General features: G+C 37.8%; 1 protein-coding gene across 3 annotated transcripts in view; it reads left to right on the top strand.

The window, feature by feature from the left end:
• Window positions 1-24,739, top strand: part of ocrl (OCRL inositol polyphosphate-5-phosphatase) — an 88,346-nt gene that overhangs the window by 9,307 nt on the left and 54,300 nt on the right. For 2 of the 3 annotated variants that reach the window (XM_039766063.1, XM_039766062.1), the window contains exons 3-5: window positions 13,925-14,010; window positions 14,689-14,727; window positions 22,019-22,132. In XM_039766063.1, coding sequence (XP_039621997.1) covers window positions 13,925-14,010; window positions 14,689-14,727; window positions 22,019-22,132 — 239 coding nt within the window. Of the gene's footprint in view, window positions 1-13,479; window positions 13,578-13,924; window positions 14,011-14,688; window positions 14,728-22,018; window positions 22,133-24,739 lie in introns of those variants that run through there. The other variant, XM_039766064.1, reaches the window with a different exon arrangement.

Here is a 24,739-nt window from a genome sequence, read left to right as displayed (position 1 = left end):
GTTTTAGAGTGGAAATAATAGATTGTTATCTGGAACACACGCATTTCATGTATGTTCCGTTTCTACAGTAATCTGTGTAAACACAATGTTAAAACAGAAACTTTTTCATATTTTAGTAATAAATGTTACAAAATGTAGACATAAACTATAAAATGTGTGAAGCCTGACAGCCAAAGAGACAATAAACACTTTCATAAAAGGTCCAAGACTTTTACAACAGCTTCCGTGGTGTACTGGTAAGATTTTGTCACTTACAGCACAGCAGACTTGTTGTACTTCAAGAGATCCGAGTTCGATTCCCCGCTGGAGAAAAAATTTATTTATTTTTAACCTTCGCCGTTCTGCCTGCCTGAACTCCCTGTCTATCTATATAGTAATAACAGTAATTTTATTATTATATAGGAGCTTCCCTGTCTGACTGTCATATAGTGCCTTTCCTTCCTACCTATCTATATATCTATCCCCTTAGCTGTTTTTTATATATCTATTATACAGTGCCTTCCCTGTTTATTTATATATCTAGTGCCTTCTCTGCCTGTCTGATTGCATATAGCGCTGAACTTCCTGCTCTGTACTATTCTGTCCTCTGCATGTCCTGGAGTACAAAAGAAACACCACCATACAGCAACATGTGTGAACTGGCAAGATCGGGGAAAAACACGCGGTCACTGATTACAAACCACAAAATGAATGAAAGAGACAATATATGTAAAAACATCACCGCACCAATGCAATATTATTTGAAAACGAACAGCGTCAGATCGGGTTTGAATATGCGCCTGATCTGACGCTGTTCGATTTCAAATAATATTGCATGTACTGTGCGTTGAAACTGCTGCACTGAATAAGCTGACTTCTTCTGTAACAGCATCAGCGTGTATTCAAACCCGATCTGACGCTGTTCATTTTCAAATAATATTGCATGTACTGAACTATTTTAGAATAAAAACATACATTTGATTTCAGTCAGTCTGTAAGAGCCAGTGTAAATGCATGATAATTGTAAAGGTTAGTTTTTTTTTTTTTTTAAATTCAGTTCCATTCTCTCAGTCGATCACGATCCCTCCCCCCCATTTCTGATATTGCTGTTTTCACATAAAGACGTGCTATAACTCAAATGTGATTTATTTGGAGACGCGCTATAACTCAAATGTGATTTATTTGGAGACGCGCTATACTTGAATGTTATTTATATAGGGAAGAAAGTACAATGTCAGGTGCTCATTCAGTGTAATAGGAACCATAGCACAGAGAGATGTGTACACTGCAACAAGTACACATGTCGTGAATGTAGGAAGGGTGTGTGGGAATTGTTAATATTTGAATATGATGATTTTATATAGCACGGATTGGAAATCGGCAGTTCTTAGCATTGCACCACACAAGCTGTCGTATCAACTGCCTACTGTAATTTGCTTTATTTTTTCTTTACTTATAGTCTAGAATAAAAGTGTACTTGTTTTGTTATACTTGTACACCAACATATGTTCCTGTGTTTGAGCGACACGGGCATGCTCAAAAAAATAGACGTGTAATGCCACGAAAAGTGCATGCAGGCACTTCAGTTCGCAAGCATTGGTACGAGAATGCAGTCACAAGTACGCTGCAGAGCTGTAGCGCATTTTTAGGTGAAAACAGCATCCTCAGATGGTTTTGCGGGGGATTAGGGAAGGATCCTGAACACGACTGAGAGAATGAAAAGTGAAAAAAAAACTAACCTTTACAATTATCATAAATTACATGTTATATGTTAAATTTTATATTTGTACCTTTTGTGAAAGTGTTTGATATTTGGACTTCAGGCTTCATACATTATATAGTTTATGCTTACATTTTGTCATTTACTACTACAATATGAAAAACGTTTCTGTTTTAAAAATGTGTTTACACGGATTACTGTAGAAACGGAACACACGTGCAATACGTGTACAGTATTCCAAATAATGATCTATTATTTCCACTCTAAAACTCCACTTCACTCCCAGATAATCAATCAAGGCATGAGCTGGGAGAAGTATGTGCACGTTCTAAGTCGTTGGGGGGGATGGAATACCCGGCTACTTGCAGCTTTTCTTTTATCAGCACATTTAGATTAACAAAAGACGCTGGCGGAGAGGTGAGAACGGTTTTAAGAAGCGATTTAAGGTGAGACGGACCTACGAGTTTTTTCGTAGGCTCTGGTAATTCTAGTGTTAACTGCATAATGACTGCCATCTCTAGAATTTTACTTAAGAAGGGCAGGTTAGAGATGGGTCTAAAAATTTTAAAAAGCAGAGGGGTCAAGATTATTTTTCTTGAGTAGGGGTTTAACTACAGCAGTTATAAGACCATCTGGGAAGACCCCCGTATCTAATGACGAGTTTACAATGTCAAGAATATTATCAATTAGCACGCCTGATACTTCCTTGAAAAAACTTGTTGGTATTGGGTCAAGGACGCAGGTGGAGGGTTTCAGTTAAGAGATTATTCTATGTAAATCAGACAAATCTATCCTGGTGAAAGGATTTCATTTGTTTATAAAGGAGTACTGGAGCTTAGGAGGATCCGCAGTGTTGGGGAGATGTACTATATTATTTCTAATATCATCAATTTTTTGATTGAAAAATACAGCAATAGCCTCACAGGTTTCGCTGGAAGTATTTTGGAGGCATTTCTTTGTGTTACCTGGGTTTAGCAGACGATCAATCGTAGAAAATAAGACTCTGGGATTACTAGCATTGTTATTTATAATCTTGGAGAAATAGCAGCGCCTCTCAAGACAGACTGTGTTATTGTATTCTGTTATTTTAGCCTTCAATATCTCATAGTGGATAATCCGTTTAGTTTTCCTCCATTTACGCTCAGCTCTACGACATGTACCTTTTAAATTAGACACTCTTTGGGTCTTTTGGGTTTTTTAACTGTCTTTTTCAGGTGCAACTATGTCAACAGCAGCTCTTACTTTAGAATTAAACTTTTCCACCTTACTGTTTACATTATCCACGCTATTAAAGTTAGCACTATAAACGGACTGATTGCTTAGAATGTTTGTCATTTTTAAAGCTGCTGATGAGTCAAAAAAGCGTTATTTAACAATATGCTTCTCATGAATGTTTTCTATCATTATTTCTATATTAAATAGTAGAAGAAAATGGACTGATAGACCAATATCAATGATCTGCTTCACATCAACTTTTAGTCCTTTTGTAATTACTAAGTATAACATATGACCTTCTTTGTGTAGGCTGATTAACGAGCTGTCTCAAATCAAAAGAGTCCAGGAGATTCATGAATTCCTTTTAGGTCACACTGATTATCGATAAGAAAGTTAAAGTCGCCGACTATTAAGAGTGTGTCATAGTTCGTAATTAAAATTGACATTAGGTCTGAGAATTCCTCAAAGAAAGATGTGTTAAATTTAGAAGGTCTGTACACAGATAAAACTAGAAAATGAGAATCTCCATTAATAACAACGGCAAGATACTCAAAGGACTTGAATGTACCAAAACTAACATCTTTACACTTTAACCGGTAGGAATAGATGTTTGCCAAGCCGCCCCCCCTTTTTCCCTGGCGATCCGCATGAGTAAAACTGTAATCCGGAGGCGCAGATTCAACTAAAACAGCCGCGCCATCTGAGCTAAGCCACGTTTCACTTAGTGCAATAAAATCAATTTTTCTATCACTAATAAGATCGTTGATAAAAAAAAGTCTTGTTAGTTAAAGCTCTAACATTTAATAGTGCCATATTTAATGTTTCGGAGGGACAGAGTTGAATTCTATGTGCGTTATTGATATTTGGAACAGAAACTAGGTTATTTTTGTTAACACCGCTCTGTGTGTGTTTTTTATGTAATCTATAGTCTGTTTTTATAGTTCTAAAGTAGTAATTGCAATTAAATTATTGGTGTTTATGCTGCACTGTCTAGATTTTTTTACGTGCATTAAGATTGGTTATTAGAGTATTAATGTTGTGCACTTTTATAGAAGACTTTGTTAAGCCATAGTAGGCATGTGAATGCAGTCCCCCAGAAGTATTACAATTTCTTTTAAAATATTTTATTGAATTTATTAAAATTAAATAAAATTCCATACAATCAAGTCAAATTTTACAAAACAAAGTTCAAATAAAATTAACCCCCACACATGAGAAAGAGAACTAGGCCAACAGAGCAAAACAAATTAATAGTAGGAAAACTAAATATAATTAAAATAAAAAAGGGAAGATAACCCACTTCCTTAAATGCTTATTCTAAAATGTTATTGATTAGATTGTGCAGGATTTAAAAAACGTTTTCCACAGATCCTCTAAGTGAGAGTTTGATTTTTTTTCCAATTTCAAATAATATATAACATCAGTTACCCACTGACTTAAAAGAGATAGGTTAGGATTCTTCCAGTTGAGCAAGATAAGACTGCATGCCAATAGTGAAGTAAAGGCAATTACAGTTTGTTTTTCCTTATCCACCTTAATCCCATCTGAAAGTACACCAAACACATCTGTTAATGGATTAGGAGAGATTGTGACACTAAGGCTGTCTGAGAGGCATTCAAAGGTTTTTGTCCAAAATAATGTTAATTTGGTGCATGCCAAACATTCCAACATTTGCAGGCTGGATCTTGCCGTGGAAACATTTTGGACAATTTTTAATGAGACAGATGTGCTTGATAAAAGATTTTAAATCAAATAATTATATGCTTTGCGCCTATGGAGCTGGGGTGAATTCTGTGCATTGTTACCTTCCACTCTTTTTCTGAGATGTTGAGTGAGAGATCTTTTTCCCACTGTACTCTCAGATCTTTGAAAGGGAAAGACTTTAAAATGTTTTTGTATAATACAAAAATGCTGTCTGAGTCCGGAATAGAAGTAGGTTTGGGGTGAGGAAAATTGGACAGGTTTTGTTTAGCAAAATTTCTAATTTGGAGGTAGCGAAAGAAATGTGCTGCTGGAAACTTTAAATTTGGAGTGTAATTGATCATAGGATGTGAAGACGTTGTCTATGTACAGATCTCTAAGTGATTTTATCCCGAAAGTTTTCCAGACATCAAAACTGCATACATTTGAGATGATGGAAAAAGGTGGTTATCGTGCAGAGGTGCCACGGATAAAGCTTTGAAGTACTTCCTGCATTGGTTCCATATTCCGAGTGAATGAAATACAATTGGGTTGTTAGTATATACGTGATAACTTGTATTTACTGGGGTACAAAGCAAGGAATATAAAGAAGTATTACAGGATTTTATTTCTGTTGTAGACCAAGCCTGTGTATGTTCATCTGTTTGCATCAGTGACAGGTTTGTATGGCTTGTATATTTGCCGCCCAGTAATAAAATAGAAAGTTAGGTAGAACTATGCCATGTTCTGCCTTAGGTCTTTGTAGGTTTGCCCTTTGGCTGCGTGGATATTCTGAATTCCAAATAAATGAGGTTATGATTGAATCTGAAAAAATGATTTATTGATGTATATTTGAATGCTTTGAAATAGAAAATGAAGCTTAGGAAGGATATTCATCTTGACAGTTTTAATTTTTCCAGCTAAAGTGAGATGAAGTGTAGACCATCTATGCAAGTCTTGCTTAAGTTTTTCCATGAAGACAGCAACGTTTTGTTGATAAAGAGCATTTATATTTACTTGTGATGTTTACCCCTAGGTATTTAAACTGATCTGTGATGATAAAAGGGAAAGTGTCCAATCTAATATTGTGTGCTTGAGAGTTCACTGGAAAGAGCACACTTTTATTCAAATTATGTTAGTTTTGTTAGGACTACAGGCACAGTATTTTGTGGATCTGATATACGGTATATAGTATCATATCATCTGCATATAGTGAAATTTTCTGTTCAAGTCCTTCTCTGATAATCCCTTTTATTTCATAAGCATTTATAAAGTGAACTGGCAGTGGCTCAATAGCGGTTGCGAAAAGCAATGGTGAAACTTAAGATACAAGCTTGTGTAACAATGGAATGGAAGACAATGCATTTTTGTTTTTATTTCTTCTAGTAGTGCTGATATATGTACACTAATTTAAGTTGATTGTTGTTTGGAGTTAGAATTTAATTCAGATTCATATGAAGCTCACTTCCACTTATTAGCCCAGTGCATCATGCAGTGATTAAAATAAAACATGAAAAAAGAACTATTAAAACATAAACAAAGAAACATTGTGTAGCAGGTTTATAAAAAAAAAAAAAAAAAGTTTTGTCTCTACTTGAATATAATGTGATTTTTAATCTGAATTCTAACAGTTCTTGATCAGCCACATTTTGAAATGGACTATTTCCTTAGCAAATAATGACAGGTTTATTTGGTTACTAGATGATAATCATATGTGCATCCATTCCAAGACAGACCAATCATCATCGCAGACACCATGACAAGAAGTTAAGAAAATAGAAAAGACTTACGTCAGTTGTAGTTAAGTTTGGATATGGATCTAATGGGATGTTCCTTTTATGGACACAGCAAGCTGTAACAGCTGTATTCAAATGTTAATGCATTTAAATGTAAACATATGATACATCTGGAAAGGTCCAATCACCTTACCATCGTATTAAATTTTCTGCCACAATTATTTAATGGTTACACATATATAAATATCTATACTAATAAAAGGCAAAGCCCTCACTCACTCACTCACTCATCACTAATTCTCCAACTTCCCGTGTATGTAGAAGGCTGAAATTTGGCAGGCTCATTCCTTACAGCTTACTTACAAAGGTTGGGCAGGTTTCATTTCGAAATTCTATGCGTAATGGTCATAACTGGAACCTATTTTTCTCCATATACTATAATGGACGTTAGCCCGATGGCCGTGGGGGACAGAGCTGCGTGTGACATCATCACGCCTCCCAGGAAATCACATGAACTGACTATGACCGCAGTACGTAGAAAAGAAGGAAGAGCCCCCAAAGAGCGCTGAAGAAAAACGCCAAATACTTTATTCGCGAGATACAAGTTTAATGAGAAGACACGAGGTATAAACAAGACTTTGGATCACTTTGTAACAGAGTTAAAATTGCTGTAGCGAGAAACTTTTAAGTGCCGGGTCTTAGCTAACATTAAATAACGCCGTGAACATTGCGAGATCGCACGAGATGGCACAGCTCAGAAGCTTCGATGCATGTACTCCGAGCGGCTCACGTGAACGGACTATGAACGCAGTATGCAGAGAAAGCGAGACCTCTAAAGAGCTCGTAGAGTTTTGCTCACGTGAACGTGTCTGCAAAAAGTGGCGTTTCCTGCACTGCAGAAATACTTTAAAAGTCGGGCAGCCGGCGCGCGCGCGTAGCTGTGCCACCCTTTGAGACGCTGACTGCGCTTCTGCCTTAAGTGAAAGTAAACACTTTTCATTTTTTTCCCCCCTTCCCATGAGCTATAGCCCAGACAACTGTAAACACGGGATCCCATTTCTAGACCGCGGCAAACTAATATTAAGGCGCGCACTTTCTTTTACACGTATACGATTATGAGGTCGTCAGCTCGGATTATGAAGACACGCACGGGAGTGGAGGACCAACAGTGCCATCACAGCCGATTAATAGCAGGGACGTCTCACCAGTCTACACAAGACCCTCCGCTACTGTCCCCAAAAGGCTCTCATATCGTCAGCGAAGACATCTCTCTACACTATATAAAAGAAAAAGGCAACTTTCCTTTCTTTACACCTCTTTTCCTTTTATCCCAAACCAAACCCTTTCTCTCTTAACACTGCAGAGGACACAAGTAACGCACATTACCAGAGGCAGAAATTTGAACGTTCACATAGAAAATGTAATTTCTATACCTCAGCCGTTGTGTATCGCCTTTCAAAAGGGATCTACTACCGAGAGATCATCCATATACATTTTAGCTGCTGTTAGTACTACTTACCTGTTGTGTTACACCATCTTTAAAATGTAGTTTACCCGAAACCATTCCAGTAATGCTCAATGTAGCTTTACTTCTTAAAACGTTAATGTTTTACTGTTTAATAACTTATAGACCACATTTTATTTTTTTTCCCTTGCACTCGGTGACCAAAGCTATACACACACATATAGACACATATATACACACACACATATATATAATTTGTGTGTGTGTGGTGTGTGTATATATGATGTAGATAGGTAGGTATGTATGTATATGTATATAATATTATGATAAGAATGAGTCGGAGACATCAAAGATTTGGGGCAGCCACCTGTATAATTGAATCAGCTGCAAAAAGTAGTTTTAAATAGCACGATGTGCTTAGTTTGGAGTCCAGACCAGAACTGCCTGTACTGAGGCAAGATGGCAGTTTTAAAGGGCTGGAAGGGAAATGACGTCATCTATGCCAGAACTGGGAGTGGTGTCCTTGTGCCCGGAAGTGACGTCATCCTTGGGGCCGGCAACAGGTGGGATTTCCCGGAAAAGGTCTGCAAGGGACTGAGAGAGATAGTCAGTACACTCTGCCACCCCCTGGCCTGGCGTAGAATTACTAGTGTTTAGGCCCTTCAGCTAGTTCCCATGCGCACGTGTGTGACAAGGCCCCCCCCTTAGCCCAGACCCACCAGGTCGGGCGGACCTGTCCGAGAGGCCGTGAAGCCACAGTGTTCCAAAGTTAATGCCATAGTAAACTGGCCCCGTCCGATTACCAAGCGGCAAGTGCAGGCTTTCCTCGGTTTGGCCGGGTACTACCGCCGGTTTGTACCCCGGTTCTCTGAGAGAGCAGCACCCTTGACAGACTTAACAAAGAAAAGGGCTCCAAACCACGTGGTATGGACTGACAAGACTGCTGCTGCATTTTGTGACCTAAAACAGGCCCTTACGTCAGCACCTGTGTTGAAAGCACCCAACTTTTCACTTCCTTTCATACTCCAGACGGACGCTTCGGACACAGGCCTGGGGCCTATAATAGGCCTATAATAGTAATAATGAAAGCCGCTCACTACTCAAAATGGTTAATGTATGAAGGACCTGGGATTGAACCTGGGACAGCAGTTTTTACCTCTGCACCACCCAAGCAGATGTATATGTGTTTGTGTGTCGTACCTGATCCCAGTTTCTTTTACTTTGGTTAAATTAAAAAAAAAAAGCGCACCTGTTTTGTTATATCTGTGTCTTTTGTGAAAGTGTTTTATTTCATATTTGGACTTAAGTCTTCAGACATTATACACTTCACATCAGCATTTTGCCAATTAGTAGAACATGAAAAAGTTTATGTTCTAGTTATGTGTTCAACATTTCTTGCCTCACATTCTGGTCATCCTACATTTACACAGATTCTAAGACACGGAACACACATGAAATGTATGTGCTCCAAATAACAATATATTTACCTTGTACAATTCAAGACCCCTCAGACCCAGATAAACAGACTTGAGCTGGGAGAACTTTGTGTACAACTAAAGCTGCATCGGTGGGGGATGAGATAGCAGGTTGCCTGCTGCCTGTGACACATTTTCAAAAGAAAAGTCGCTGATGAGGAGGTGCGAGGGAATCTAAGTTGGCCCGGCACTACGAGTTTTTTCGTAGGCTTCAGGGATTCTACTGTTAAACTGTTTATTTTGTATCTTGCCCCAAACATTTGGTTTCATGAGATCCATGCAAGATCTTAAATTTCTGTTCAAAGACATTAAAGCCGGAGTGGTGTGTGTTTGTTGCATGAATTACATTTCTGTATGCAAACAGAAAATTATCAAGCTTGTTTTGCAGTGACAAATGTTATTTATCTATTGCTTTGGTAGCCCTCTTGAACGTTTGAATAAATGTTTCAGCTAAACCATTTATATCTGGATGATGAGGGGCAAATGTGATATGCTTAATTCCATTCTGCTTCATAAGGGTTTTGAATTCTATTAAATGTGAAATGTGGTGCATTTCACTGAAAACCTGTTCTGTTAGGTCATTTCTTGAAAATATTGCTCTCAGTAGAGATGGTCTATACAGAGGTTGTTGAAGTCATGTGAATAATGTCTTGCCATTTTGGAATGTGTAGCCACAGTAACTAAGAACATGGAGTTTCAAAAACAGTCTGTCATAATCAAGGAGTATGTGTTGCCATGGTCCTGAAGACCATTCCCATGGGTGCAAAGGTGCTTATTGGGGAAAGTTATGTATCAGATGACATCCTATATAGTTCTTTGCAAGTTCTTTGATTTGCTTATCAATACCAGGCCACCATACAGAACTATTGGCCTGAGTCTTAATTTTTACAGTACCTAAATATCCTTCATGCAGTGCATGTGGTACCCTGCTATGGAGTTTTGAAGGAATCTTACACATGATACACACATCAGAGTCCCTTGAAAAATATCTACAGGGTGGCCCATATTTATGTATATGACGTCTCACAGGCTTTCATTTAAACTACTGCACGAAAAGTATCGATCTGGATGGCACATTGGCGGACCACGCCATGAAGAATAGGGGATGAAAAAACAGTTTAAGGTTCTTAATGTTCATGTTCCATTATGTTACTTGATAATAACATTGATAGTTTCCTGACAATAATGCCTTTTCAATCATATACATAAAAATGGGCCACCCTGTAGTTCTTTTCTAGGTAGTGAGACTTTCTATATTTTGGCCAACCTCTCATAACAATATCATAAATACTTGATAATGCTGGGTTATTCTTTTGTATTTTATGATTATATAAAATCATAAACTGATCTATTGCAGTGCTTTCCATTGAATTGGCAATATTCAGTGCTCGCTCCAGTGTCAAATCTCTTTTGGAAAGCAATTGTTTCTGTTTGCTTTCACACTGCCTGCCGCAAAGTAGCCTGTCTCGCAGTGCATCAGAAAGTCCACACCAAACTGGCAGTGCTCGGCTAGTGTCCTTAATTCCATAATATATTTGGTTATATTAACAATGTTCGTAAATGTTTTCGAATAAGATTTCTTAGGTGCTAGGAGACTGCAGCGTAAGTGTTTTGGCGCCCATGACACTTAGTAGCAGAGCTGTCTTTATCGTGCCGTTAACACTGAGAATGAAAAAAGTTCCACTCTTTCAATCTATGTAGGCCAGTCTTTGAAAATTGTGTCAAATACGATGATACTTCCAATATATCCTGACATTTTTATTCATCTCTTCAGATTTTTTTACCATAGCTTTTATTCTTTACACTAAAATCTCTTTGTATTAAATTTAACTTGTTTAATTCACTGCGTTTTTCTTGGAAGTCAGTGTCTGCTCACATTTTTTATTTTTTTTTTTTGTTGTTTTGAATAATGTTCAGCTTACTGCATCAGCATTTAAGTTGGTTGTCATTGCCAATATGTTTTGGTTTTGTACAATTACATTAGTGTAATAATTAAAATATAAACACAGATAGTACCCAGATCAAATAACTCTTATTCTGCTGCATTTTTTTTTCAGTAAAGTCTGGATGAATATCAGTGTGCATGTACTTGGTAGACCGTATATTTGAAAAATATGTTTACACTATAAAACACATTGTAAATACAACACCCACCCCTGGGATTTATTGCTAAAAAAACATTTTTTCTTTTTCTTTCCATCTAAACACAGAACACAGTTTCATTTAATTTTCCAAACTGTAGACACACCATGTTTGATAACCAAGGTTTTTTTTTTCTGGCAATACACCAAACAATGTGCTTTTTCATAAAGTAGTAGTATTTTGTAATAAATATAATGGCTGACTCATTTCTGCACCTTTAATATGCTAAAGTGTGAATGAAAATTGCCCTCTGTGCCAGAATAGTTAGGCATAGTAGTTTTGCAGAAGGTGAAGATGAGCCTTAAGCACATTTTTCCCAGAACTTTTCTTACCCATTTCATGTTTTAAAAGATAAATAGTTCAGTTTGGATTGTGGCTTTGATATTTAATTGTTACTTGCAGTTGCTAAAATTATTTTGCTCCATTGCTGATGCTGCCATTTCATGAGTTCCGTTGCCATAACGCAGCACCCGCTTGCTGAAGGCTGTAGTCTCAGAAGTCGCACCTTTTGCATCATCAGCACACAGTTTTAATTGTGGCATTGATGTACATATTAATGTATACACTCACCTAAAGGATTATTAGGAACACCATACTAATACGGTGTTTGACCCCCTTTCGCCTTCAGAACTGCCTTAATTCTACGTGGCATTGATTCAACAAGGTGCTGAAAGCATTCTTTAGAAATGTTGGCCCATATTGATAGGATAGCATCTTGCAGTTGATGGAGATTTGTGGGGTGCACATCCAGGGCACGAAGCTCCTGTTCCACCACATCCCAAAGATGCTCTATTGGGTTGAGATCTGGTGACTGTGGGGGCCATTTTAGTACAGTGAACTCATTGTCATGTTCAAGAAACCAATTTGAAATGATTCGAGCTTTGTGACATGGTGCATTATCCTGCTGGAAGTAGCCATCAGAGGATGGATACACGGTGGTCATGAAGGGACGGACATGGTCAGAAACAATGCTCAGGTAGCCCGTGGCATTTAAACGATGCCCAATTGGCACTAAGCGGCCTAAAGTGTGCCAAGAAAAATCCCCCACACCATTACACCACCAGCCTGCACAGTGGTAACAAGGCATGATGGATCCATGTTCTCATTCTGTTTACGCCAAATTCTGACTCTACCATTTGAATGTCTCAACAGAAATTGAGACTCATCAGACCAGGCAACATTTATCCAGTCTTCAACTGTCCAATTTTGGTGAGCTCGTGCAAATTCTAGCCTCTTTTTCCTATTTGTAGGGGAGATGAGTGGTACCCTGTGGGGTCTTCTGTTGTTGTAGCCCATTCGCCTCAAGGTTGTGCGTGTTGTGGCTTCACAAATACTTTGCTGCATACCTCGGTTGTAACGAGTGGTTATTTCAGTCAAAGTTGCTCTTCTATCAGCTTGAATCAGTCGGCCCAACTCTCGTAATTGCACAAGTCTATATTTTTGAATGCATTTCCTCTTCCAGTCTTTATCATGACTGAGTCCCTCAGTCCTTCTGCAGACGGAGCAGGAGTTGTGTAATGTTTTGTTCCTCCCCACCCCCAACAGTATTAATAATTATATAAAACAAAAAACCTGTAAATACTTTCCATCTTTCTGTTTAGCTGTCACATTGAGGCAGTATGTTTGGTTCATGTTTAAGTGGAGTTTGCACATTTTACCTGCATCTGTGTGAGTTTTCCTCCCATATCCCCAAAGATGTATATGTTATGTTATTTGGTAAATGTAGATTTTTACCATGTGGTTGTGTGCTTGAGTTTGCATATTAATAAATTGGCACCCACTCCAGAACTGTTTGATATCTTGCACCCAGTCCTACTGAGAGATGCTCTTTCCCCAAGAAACCAGGAATTGAATTAAGCCGGTTTGTGAATGTAACAGTTTCCAAATCCTATGGAGCAGCCACAAATGCAAGGTAGGGCACAATTGTAAACATACACAAAAACAAGTTTTCAGTTTTTTCTTTACTTAACAGAACAAGCAAGCAAGTACAACTTTCTGGCAGTGACAACAGTAAATCTAAAGATTCATATTGAAGTCAATATTAAAACTGGAACCAGCCCTGGACAGTCACCAGAGATATTCTGACTTTTTAAAAGTCTGAAATTTCCATATTGTCAGCATATAGGCCTAAGCATGCAAATGATTACCAACTGATTACTGGAAAGGTAAAGGTAATTTAAGTTTTCCAGCTAGTTCTGCATGGTGCTGAAAAGTTACTTTGGTTTAAAATAGCTGTGCATTACTTCTTTCCAGTATGTGCTGGCATTTTTACTTCTTAAATCTGCTTAAGTGTGGTTTGACCCCATCTGCAAACTTGCTCAATATATGCTAATCTTTTTCTCCAGGTCACAGGTGGGGTGTTTGATTACATTTTTTGGTTTAACTGACACCGTCTTCTTTTTTTTTTTTAAGTGACAAAATATTTGGTAAAAGTAATGATTTTATGATTAATGTTTTATAGTAGGTTACTTTTTTGTTTAACTTTTCTTTCTCTGTCTCTCCTTTTATCAAGGTTTAATGTGTTGTCTGAATTTGATATGGTAGTGAAACTGCCCCAGATTACCATTCCCATTAACAATAAATTTCATGTTATACAAGGTAAGAATTTTTAACTTTTACTTATATAAGGCCATTGACAAAATTGACTTTTTGTGGCATAAATATTTTGTTATTGTGATCTAAAATTTGCAAAATGAACTGTAAAAGAATATTTGTATTTATCCATAATAGACACATTACTGTCTCTTATTTAATGAATGTTTAGCTGTGGCTAAAATGTCATTTCATATAAACCATTTTCTAAGCCCACTTAATCCTGAGCAGGCTGGAGCCTATCCCAGTATGCATAGGGCACTGGGCAGGAACAGTCCCTTGTACAGTGTTCCAGTCCATGGCTGGGCATAAACACACATAGCATTGCCAATCCACCATGTCTTTAGACTGTGGAAGGAAACTTAAAACACCTACTTGGAAGAAACCCACACACAAACACGGGACAAATATGCAAACTCCATGCAATGAAGACCTGAGATGTGAACTTTGGTTTCCTTACTGCAGGCCAGCAATGCTACTGCTGCACCAACCATGCCACTTTCTTAAAATAATGTAAATATCAATTAACATTTTTTTTTAAGTTGCTTGTCTTTTCTGTAATTTTATTTGTTTAATCTCTGCCCAAGAGATCGTACCATACAAGAATATTTTCTTTTTGCAAGTAATTTGCTTAACATTACTATTACTATATTTACTATTACTGTTTACTATATTTACTTCCAGAGGCAGAAGAAGCTCTTCTGATTGATTTACCTTTTAATGGTAAGCTTTAATTCTTCAACTAATCATATTTAATGTCTTGTTTTTGTGTTGGCACCAGGCTATGTTCATTAAATCAGATCTTCTTAATTTCAGCAACATTTGCTAAAGGGCTTTGACGTCAGATTTACAGGTATTGTTTCTTGTGTTTGCATCTCAGTTTGCCGTATACTGCTTCAGATTGCATCCAAATGAGGCCAAGAGGGCATTATTTTTACCAAGCAGTGATGCAACTCTCACATTCCCAGTGAGTTCTATATGAGCCTTGGCTGCAAAACCTGAAATATTAACTATGGTAAAATATAACAGAGCAGAACCAATTAAAATGATAATTTGGGAAATGAGCAGTGCTGTAAAGTATGCACATATACACAATTTTACAACACTACAAAACACATTGGTATCACCAGTGTTACATGAATGGGCCATTCATAACCAATAAAGTCATGCCAACACTGCACAACCTTTCCAAACCTCTGAAAATTGATTTCTTTGGATAACATTCTTTCAAGTACTGTCACAGTGTGTTTGGCACAACTGCCCCTTTAATGACATTAGGTAAGAATAATAAAAAAAAGGACAGATGAAGATGAATATTGTCTTAAACAAAGATGAGGAAGGCATAAAAGGACCATCTGCTGTCAGAATTCACTGTCCACCCAAAAATGAGTCTCTCGATGTGCTTCTGAAGGATACCCCAGTTTTCAACTGCAGTGCCATCAAGAGTGTATGTACACCATGAACATGTGAAAATAGACTTCCCAAGCTGTTAAAAATAGAATGCAAAAGGAAAAAAATACATGTACATCTTCACTATCATTGCTTCCTCTGGATGCATGTTTAGTACCGATGGGAACATTAACATTCCGGGGAGAGCCACATTAGATCCATGCAAACTAAAAGTGTTTTTCCTTGCATATGACACCTTTCTGATATATATTAGGGTTTTTTTCATTGTCTCTTTGCACTTTTGTTAAAAATTAAGTTTCTTAAGCAGTCACAACTTGTTGTCTTGTGTGTATTTATCATTTATAAGCTATTGTTTCTAATGAAATTTATTTTAATGTAACTTTGCTTTTTTATATAATAAAATGTATTGTTTAAATGAAGTAAAGTGCCTTATCCAGTACTACTTCATATTTTTCAAGCTAGTTTTAATAGTCAAGTGTTTTTACAGTTTAAATAACAATTTGCACTGTTTAAATAAAAACATTCATTTTTTAAAAATTAATAGTGCATGTAAACCATTTGCTTGAGTGAAAATATAGCCACAGCAGTACCTCATACTAAACCCTCTGACAGTGCACCTCCTCTTGGAGCTTTTTTTTGGCTATTCATATGAGATAAATGGCCTACTGGTTCACCCCAGTGGGGAGATGTAGTAATGGTATATAGCAGTGGCTCAAAAACACCATCCTCTTGTTGGACCTCCCGCAAGATATTACTGATTGTAAAGTCATATACCTTTGCCAGATACACAAAATTATATTTATGCAGTTATGGTAAACTATTCAACCTCTCTAGTATTCATGTCGAGATAAAGCCTTGATCCAATGTTTTTTCGTCAATGTGTAATCCACATTACTTCCTTTTTATCTGAGGTTTGACTGTCAGGTGCTGTCTCTGTTCCTAAACCTCCGCATAGAGATGCTCAAGGTGGCTAAGAAAGTAAAATATACCCTTGTCTCTTTTTGGCTTTGCACACTCCCCCACCATAACCTATCGTCTATGCAGGAGGAGCAAAAGCTTTAGATTCGTCAAAAATTTAGATCTCCGGTTTTCAGGGTATCTCAACGTTTTAGGGTCCCTTGATACCAAAAACATTGATATCTCAATGATGGGTGTTTGTCTGCCTGTGTGCATGTCTGTTTGTCACAATTTCTTGAGGATGGTCTACAGCTAAAACTGCTGGATAGAGAAATTCCAAAAGAGAAACTTAGTCTGTAATGAGGATGATGATGTGCTGATTAGTTTTTGAGCCATGTCCTGCAAGAGAAAGAAGCACCCTAGAGGAACCTTCAAATACCATAACTCTGCAATTAATTATGAATTCTTCTTGTCAGTTGCTATCGTAATGACCTATTTTATGATCAGAAAGATCAGCATCAAAACTGCAAATAATTACTGAAATGTTATTGAATACTTTGGGCAACTTTGTTCTCGGGGTGCCAAGCCTATTGATGCTCACATCCAATTATTTATTTTTTTTATTAATTTTGACCATGACCTAGTCATTCTCTATACCGTTCTCAGCCTCCTCCTACATATTGATGTTTTCCTGCCTGCTATAAAGTTTTAAAAGGGAGCAGGCCCCAAAAAACAAAAGGCAAACCTGCACTCCACCACAACTCTGTGTAAAAAAAGTAGGCTTCAGTATCTCAAGTGGCGTAGCTCCAAACTCATGTTGGCAGGTTTGCAATTTGCATTAGCCCAAAAGTGGAGCCAAGGCTTTTAATTACAAATATCAAAAGTAGAGAGGAAAAAAAGCATAAAAATCTTAGGTGCAACATGAATAAACAAACTTTCTTAAAATTTAAATGTTTATTGAGCAAATTCAAAAATTATTGCACCAAAAATGGCAGGTACAAAAAAATGGAAACCAACTAAAAAGGAAAACCTGAAGTGAATAAATCCAAAAACAGAAACCAGAGTCAGTACCTTGAATCATTAGCAGGTGATCATAGCCATGAATTACAAAAATCACAAACACTACAAACCGCAATGCTTAGGCAGCCATTTTAAAGGCTGATACTTGTAAGGGTGTACTCACACTGGCCATGGATTCCGTTTCTAAGTACATTTGTCTGCATGTAACCACTCAAAGTCTAGTTTGTTTGACTAGTGTGGTTGCTCCGTGCCTGGCCTTGTAGTTGGCAAGAAAAGCTGAAAATTCCTCCCTTAACATCATTTGTCTCCAAAAAAATCTTCTCGTACATGCAACACGATTAACAACAAAACAATGCACACTCAATAAATCTGTAAAGGACTAGCGCGTTATGCTGCCCTACATGAGTCCAAAACAACCACAAAATAAGTAGAAGTAAGTCATTTTACAATGCATGCTGTTCTGATCTTGTTTCGGCTTTACATGAAGTCACATGGTCATGACAAAAGCATGCCCGGGCCCAGAATGTTAAGTGCAGTGTGAGTGCAGGCCAGCTGGGCAGTAACAAGGGGGGTGCCTAGTGTGAGTATACCCATAAATATTACTGGAGGTGGTTCCCCAGTTGCAGCATTAGGTTGCCTGTCCACTGAGGAACAACATAAAAAGGTTAGGACAGAAAACTAATACATGACTTAACACAATACAGAAATGGACAATAATATAAAAATGACATAATATTCAGTAAGTAAAAAGCAGAATAAAAACAACAATCAATAACACAATTTACAAAATATAAGTTGAAAAGCATCAAAAAGATTATGTAAAAAGAAAACCACCTTCAGTAAGGATGAATCCATGCTTCTGGGCTCCCTGCCACCTCATGTTCTTGTGTGAAGATCCTCCTGTTAATATTACATGGATGGCCTTCTCCTTTAAGTTGATAGGTTCACTCACAACTGGTGTCCATCAAAAATTTCCAGTGTTGTCATTGTGTTAAGCACCACCTTTCACTTTGCCATCACTACTGAGGCCTTGAACAGGTATATTTAGATTTGATGTCCGGGATTGCTAAAGTGCAGGAATATCTCTTGTGTTGATTAGAGTTTAAGTAATCTTTTACTAGATATCCAACTGTGCCATCATAGAGTCAATCATTGACCATTTCCGACAAGGTGCCTTATGACAAGTACAATTTATGAGCAGTCTTGAGCATGGTATTTTGTGGACAGTCTGAGCATGGCATAGAAAAGCAATTAACGCTTCACCTCTTAGACTTCGGAGTAGACTTCCTTGAAGCAGGCCATTTCTTCCATTCATGCCCTTTAAGTTCTGTCCATCACATGAAACTTTAAGTCTCCCAGTTGGGCAACTGGAGTCAGCTGGCAGTAACCTTTTTAGAACTGTATTGACAGGCTCCATAACAGGCCAAGTTCTCGATTGTAAACATTTTGCACACAAATGTAAACAACAGTCATAATTTCATTTTCTTGCAGCTTAAACTCTCAATAATAATAATACATGTTATTTATATGGAGCCCTGCCCATGCTCAAAGCACTTATCAAGTCAATCCTTTTATTCACTGGTAGAAGCTGTACAGTAACTTTATGCAGAGGGAAACTCACAAATAGGAGACAGAGTAAACTTAGTCAAGATGTGAGCTTCATAGCCAATGCAGGGGCAGCTCCACATGGTTATTCAAGCTGACCAGCACCCCAAATATTTATGGTTATTTAAATTGGGAGGTGAACAGTAATATATAAAATTAAAGGTCTAATTGTAGGTGACTTGTAATTTGATCATTAATTTTTGTTGCAGAACTTACGTATATTTACAGGGCACAATTTGGTGCATGCAAATTAATAAACACACATCAATAATTATGCAGATAACTAAATCATGTTATGTATGGTAACTGTGTTCAGCTGTGCTGTGGTAGTTAACCATGTTATTGACTGTAAGCTCTTCATTTAGAAAGCAGCTTCTTCATTGACATTTTCAGCAAGTCAGCATGTTTTTTTATTTTAATTTCAGCACTGCCTAACACCATATGATAGACTGGCTTGCAAGGTCTCTTTTATAGTCGTAATGCATAAATTATTGTACACCATTAAATAAATGGAAGTCACTATTAAATATCCTTAACTGCCACAAAGAACAACATGGTTAATTATTTTTCTGCTGCATATTCGTAGTAAATAGTAAGGACAGCTATGAAGAGGATGAAAAATGGAAAAGCCGTTGGTCCAGATGACATACATATGGAAGCATGGAGGTGTTTAGGAGAGATGGCAGTGGAGTTTTTAACCAGATTGTTTAATGGAATCTTAGAAAGTGAGAGGATACCTGAGGAGTGGAGAAGTGTACTGGTGCCGATATTTAAGAATAAGGGGGATGTGCAGGACTGCAGTAACTACAGGGGAATAAAATTGATGAGCCACAGCATGAAGTTATGGGAAAGAGGTAGAGGAAGCTAGGTTAAGAAGTGAGGTGATGATTAGTGAGCAGCAGTATGGTTTCATGCCAAGAAAGAGCACCACAGATGCAATGTTTGCTCTGAGGATGTTGATGGAGAAGTTTAGAGAAGGCCAGAAGGAGTTGCATTTTGTCTTTGTGGACCTGGAGAAAGCATATGACAGGGTGCCTTGAGAGGAGCTGTGGTATTGTATGAGGAAGTCATGTGTGGTAGAGAAGTACATAAGAGTTGTACAGAATATGTACGAGGGAAGTGTGACAGTGGTGAGGTCTCCGGTAGGAGTGATGGATGCATTCAACGTGGAGGTGTAATCAGGGATCAGCTCTGAGCCCTTTCTTATTTGCAGTGGTGATGGACAGGTTGACAGACGAGATTAGACAGGAGTCCCTGTGGACTATGATGTATGCTGATGACATTGTGATCTGTAGCGATAGTAGGGAGCAGGTTGAGGAGACCCTGGAGAGGTGGAATTATGCTCTAGATAGAAGAGGAATGAAGATCAATAGAAACAAGACAGAATACATGTGTGTAAACGAGAGGGAGGTCAGTGGAATGGTGAGGATACAGGGAGTAGAGTTGGCGAAGGTGGATGAGTTTAAATACTTGGGATCATCAGACCAGAGTAATGGGGATCGTGGAAGAGAGGTGAAGAAGAGAGTGCTGGCAGGGTGGAATGGGTGGAGAAGAGTGTCAGGACTAATTTGTGACAGACGGGTATCAGCAAGAGTGAAAGGAAAGGTCTACAGGACAGTAGTGAGACCAGCTATTTTTTATGGGTTGGAAACGGTGGCACTGACAAGAAAGCAGGAGACTGAGCTGTAGGTAGCAGAGTTAAAGATGCTAAGATTTGCACTGGGTGTGACGAGGATGGAATGGATTAGAAATGAGTACATTAGAGGGTCAGCTCAAGTTGGACGGTTGGGAGACAAAGTCAGAGAGGCGAGTTTGCGTTGGTTTGGACATGTGCAGAGGAGAGATGCTGAGTATATTGGGAGAATGATGCTGAGGATAGAGCTGCACACACACTAAGACCCCGCTTAACGCTGTTTCGGTATTACATGTTTGTTTTTTTTTTGTTTTTTTTTTTAATTCTAACTTTTCATTGATTCACTTTGTAGTCACATAAAAGCATGGTTTTCGGTGAAAATGCCGGTTCTTGCCGCAATCACACGACTTGATTAGATACTTGCATGCAGTCTCACGGTGTGTTTGATATCAGTACAATACAGTACATTACGTATGTCTGCTGTGTCACTGATCATTTACAATTGGTCATCAACGTTATTGGGTAATGATATAAACATAACATTTTATTTTACTGTAATAAATTACAATTATCCCATTTTAGTTTTAAAACGAGTGGTTGTAAAGAAAAAGCATTTTGCTGGAAACTAAAATACAGGTGCTCAAGACGATTAGATGCAGTTGAACACCAAATTGATATTTGCACTGCATTAAATTTGTCAATATTGTTGAAGTTGACAATTTTAAAAAATAAAGAGAAAATCGTATTATCAGCAACTACAACCACAACGACTTCTGCAACAAAAATTTCCCATGCCAGAAGCAATGTGATTGAGGAAATGGATAAACGACTTTCCATCTGAATTGATGAGTCAAGCAATCATAATGGAAAAAGGGAAATCAATTTTTAACCACGTTCAGAATGAAAAAGGCGACACCAGTGAAAATTTCATAGCTAGTCAAGGATGGTTCCATCGATTTAAAAACAGAAACAATCTTCATAACATACAAAATCCTGGAGAAGCAGCTGCTGCATTTCCAGCGACATTAAGAGCCATCACAAGCATAAATTATGTATTTCCTCGAATATTTTTGGTTTTCTTGAACGATTAATAAATAAAATTCTATATTAGCAATAAAAATGTCTATAATTTAATGTAACAAAAGGTATTTAAGTATACATTACAAATAAAAAAAAAAAGATACATTTTTTTTATTCTCTGCCCTCTTTCACCAATCCCCATGATTTATGTGTTAAGATGACATCGATTAACGCTGTTTTGTTTAGCGCTGGGATTTCTTGGAACATATCCCCCGTGTTAAGCGGGGTCTTATTGTATTTATACAGTATATATCTCAACATTTTAACATGCTAACCACATATGTACATACTGTCTTTTTGCAAATGTGCATATTTTCTGAAAATATTCTGAATCATGTAAAACTTAATCTTATAATTTTGTCTTTATAGCATCCTCAAAGATCCGAGTACAAAGTGAAAAAGTGACAGAGCTACTTTTTGAGCTCTCGGACAGTGAGCAGTGTTTATCCCTCATTTCCGAGGTGAAAAAGATCAAGCAAAAAGGTGAGAGTGTGATTTGCGTATGAATTACTCAGCAGAGGTCTGTCAGGAAATGTTAATGGGGTTTCTTTGTGCCAACAACAATACGCCTGTAATGTCCAAAGTTTTCTTTTTAATTTTCTTCTCTTTTTAGTCATCCTGGTTTTTGTTCTGACTATAGTGTGTGTGTGTATATGTATGACATCATGTTTATCTACCTATCCATCCATCATAACATGTATGCTTGTAATAAAAAAGTATAGATCTTTATAGAGTTTTAACAAGGAGTCATACAGCTGAAATGAAAGTGAAATGTTTAAAGTAACAACCTTTAAAAGATTTTTGGCCTTCCTTCCCTTAGGCAACATTTTACTTTCCTTTCAATTAGGTCTGAATGATTAATTGATTTCAAATCAAAATTGTTTTTTGAAACAATGCAGTTAGCATATTGCAAAGGCTGCAGTTTAGAGTATACAGTGGAACCTCGGTTTACGAGTAACTTGGTTTACGAGTGTTTTGCAAGACGAGCAAAAATGTTTAATAAATTGTGACTTGATAAACGAGCGATGTCTTGCAATACTAGCAGTATGGATACACTTTGTCTGCTGAGCGTCATGTGATCACAACTGAGCTGATGGTTCTTCTCTCTCGCTTGCCCAGCACCTCTCTCTTTCCTTATCTTGCTTGCTTGCTCGCCCAGCGTGTCTCTCTGTTTACAGCGCGTCTTTTTCTCTCTCTCCTTATCTCGCTCGCCCAGCGTGTCTCTGTTTACAGCGTGTCTCTCTCTCTCCTTATCTCTCTCTGTTTACTACAGCATTGTGGCTGTGTGTGTGCGCGCGCTGTGAAGTGTGAGTCCCCATCTTGCTCCCCAAAACACGAAGCTGAGTCTCAGTACTTTAACACTAGTTTTATTCAGCTTGAAACAGCAACAGCGCTGTTATTTATTGCAGCAGGATCTTTATAATGTTCCTTGTATGACCCATTGACGACAGGCGCTTATAGCATGTCTGCGATCTTTTTGGATGCGCTTATACGGCGAACTGCTACAGCGCTGGGAGACTGCGATTGCTTTGGGACGCTCTTCCGCGTGTCTTCCTGTTGGGTGGAATCCCACACGAGTTTAGAAACTCACACCAGCCATGATTCTTTTTAAAGGTAAAGTGCAGGTTAATTTGTATTATGTATTTTACTTTATATTTTGTCTTAATCATTTTTATATGAATAGTTTTGGGTTGTGGAATGAATCATCTGAGTTTCCATTATTTCTTATGGGGAAATTTGCTTTGATATATGAGTGTTTTGGATTGCGAGCATGTTTCCGGAACGAATTATGCTCGCAAACCGAGGTTCCACTGTACTTGGAGTATGCAGCATCTGACCAATTGGGCTGTCAGATCAAATGTTGATAATTTGAATGTAAATGGAGTTTATGTTGAAAATGTCTTATGTGAATGCAAAATCTGACATTTGATTCTTAAAGAATGGTTGTTTGTTTTACCTGCGTTTAATTTTAGGTTTGAGTTACCCCAAACGTGCTGTGTAAAACAGTAGTATTTTGCAGATCTGCTTTTGCACTTAAATTCAACGATTGGCTTTTTCGTAATTTTTAATGGTTCGCTGTTTTCATTAGTAAAACTTAAAGTTAGACCCCTTCAAAACATTTTATTTTTTCCTGCCTCATTGCTGTACTGTTTGGTTCACAAGCTAGACCCGTTGCTGTGGGTGGGCCTCAGGGAGGCCGTGTTCATCCAGTGAGTCTGCTAGGGTCATTGATTTAAGTTTTTTTTTTTTTAATGAGGAAAAAGTACTCTTTCGTATAAAATGTATATACTGTACAAACTTGTAGATTGACAAAGAACTGAATAGGTGATTTTTTTTTTTTTAATTGAAAGTTGCCCTTCAAGAGAGTGTGATAATATATTATAACCAAATTGTTTAATCGACGAGGACAGTAACTCAGCATTACCTTTGGTAGGAGGTTGTGCGTATGCCAAAGCCACCAATTTGAACCATTAAGAATTACAAAACACAGCACATCAATTAAAAAAACGCACATTATACATCTTGCAAAATGCTGGACATTGCTCCTACTCCTTAATTACATGACTACCTAATATTTCACCCGAAAATCCTTATATTGGCAACAGAACAGAGTTGGACTGAATAACGTGCCAATTTCAATAACTATAAATGATCTGGACATGGACAATCCTCACCAAGTTTTGCTGAGGGAGCTCCATACCGGGCAATTTTTTTACTTTGATCTCTTTCTGTGCTTAGCTGTGTGTGAGCGCGTGTCGCACAGCCAATGTGTTCTCTATTTTGCTTTATATATACGTGTTGCCTGGCTTGGTATTGCACCATTCTGATGTCCAGTGTGTTACTAATACAGTGTAGTATGTGTATACTATATTCTAAGGCTTGCAATGCGATTATTGTCTGGTTTTATTATTATTTTGGCGGCCTCAGGTTAATGCTGTTCTTCTGTAAACTCATTTGTGTGGCATCTCAGTGGGAGGTCTGCTTTGTTGATGTGAGCTTGTCTGCTGCTCAAAGTGGCACAGATACCTCATTACAAATGATCTCTTTAAACTAGCGCTTGATTAATTAGCGCGTCAGCATCTCTGCTGT

The sequence above is a fragment of the Polypterus senegalus genome, chromosome 10 (assembly GCF_016835505.1).
Source record: "Polypterus senegalus isolate Bchr_013 chromosome 10, ASM1683550v1, whole genome shotgun sequence".
Classification (NCBI taxonomy): domain Eukaryota; kingdom Metazoa; phylum Chordata; class Cladistia; order Polypteriformes; family Polypteridae; genus Polypterus; species Polypterus senegalus.
The sequence above is the reverse complement of the archived record's forward strand: the minus strand, read 5'-3'. Positions and strand labels throughout refer to the sequence as shown.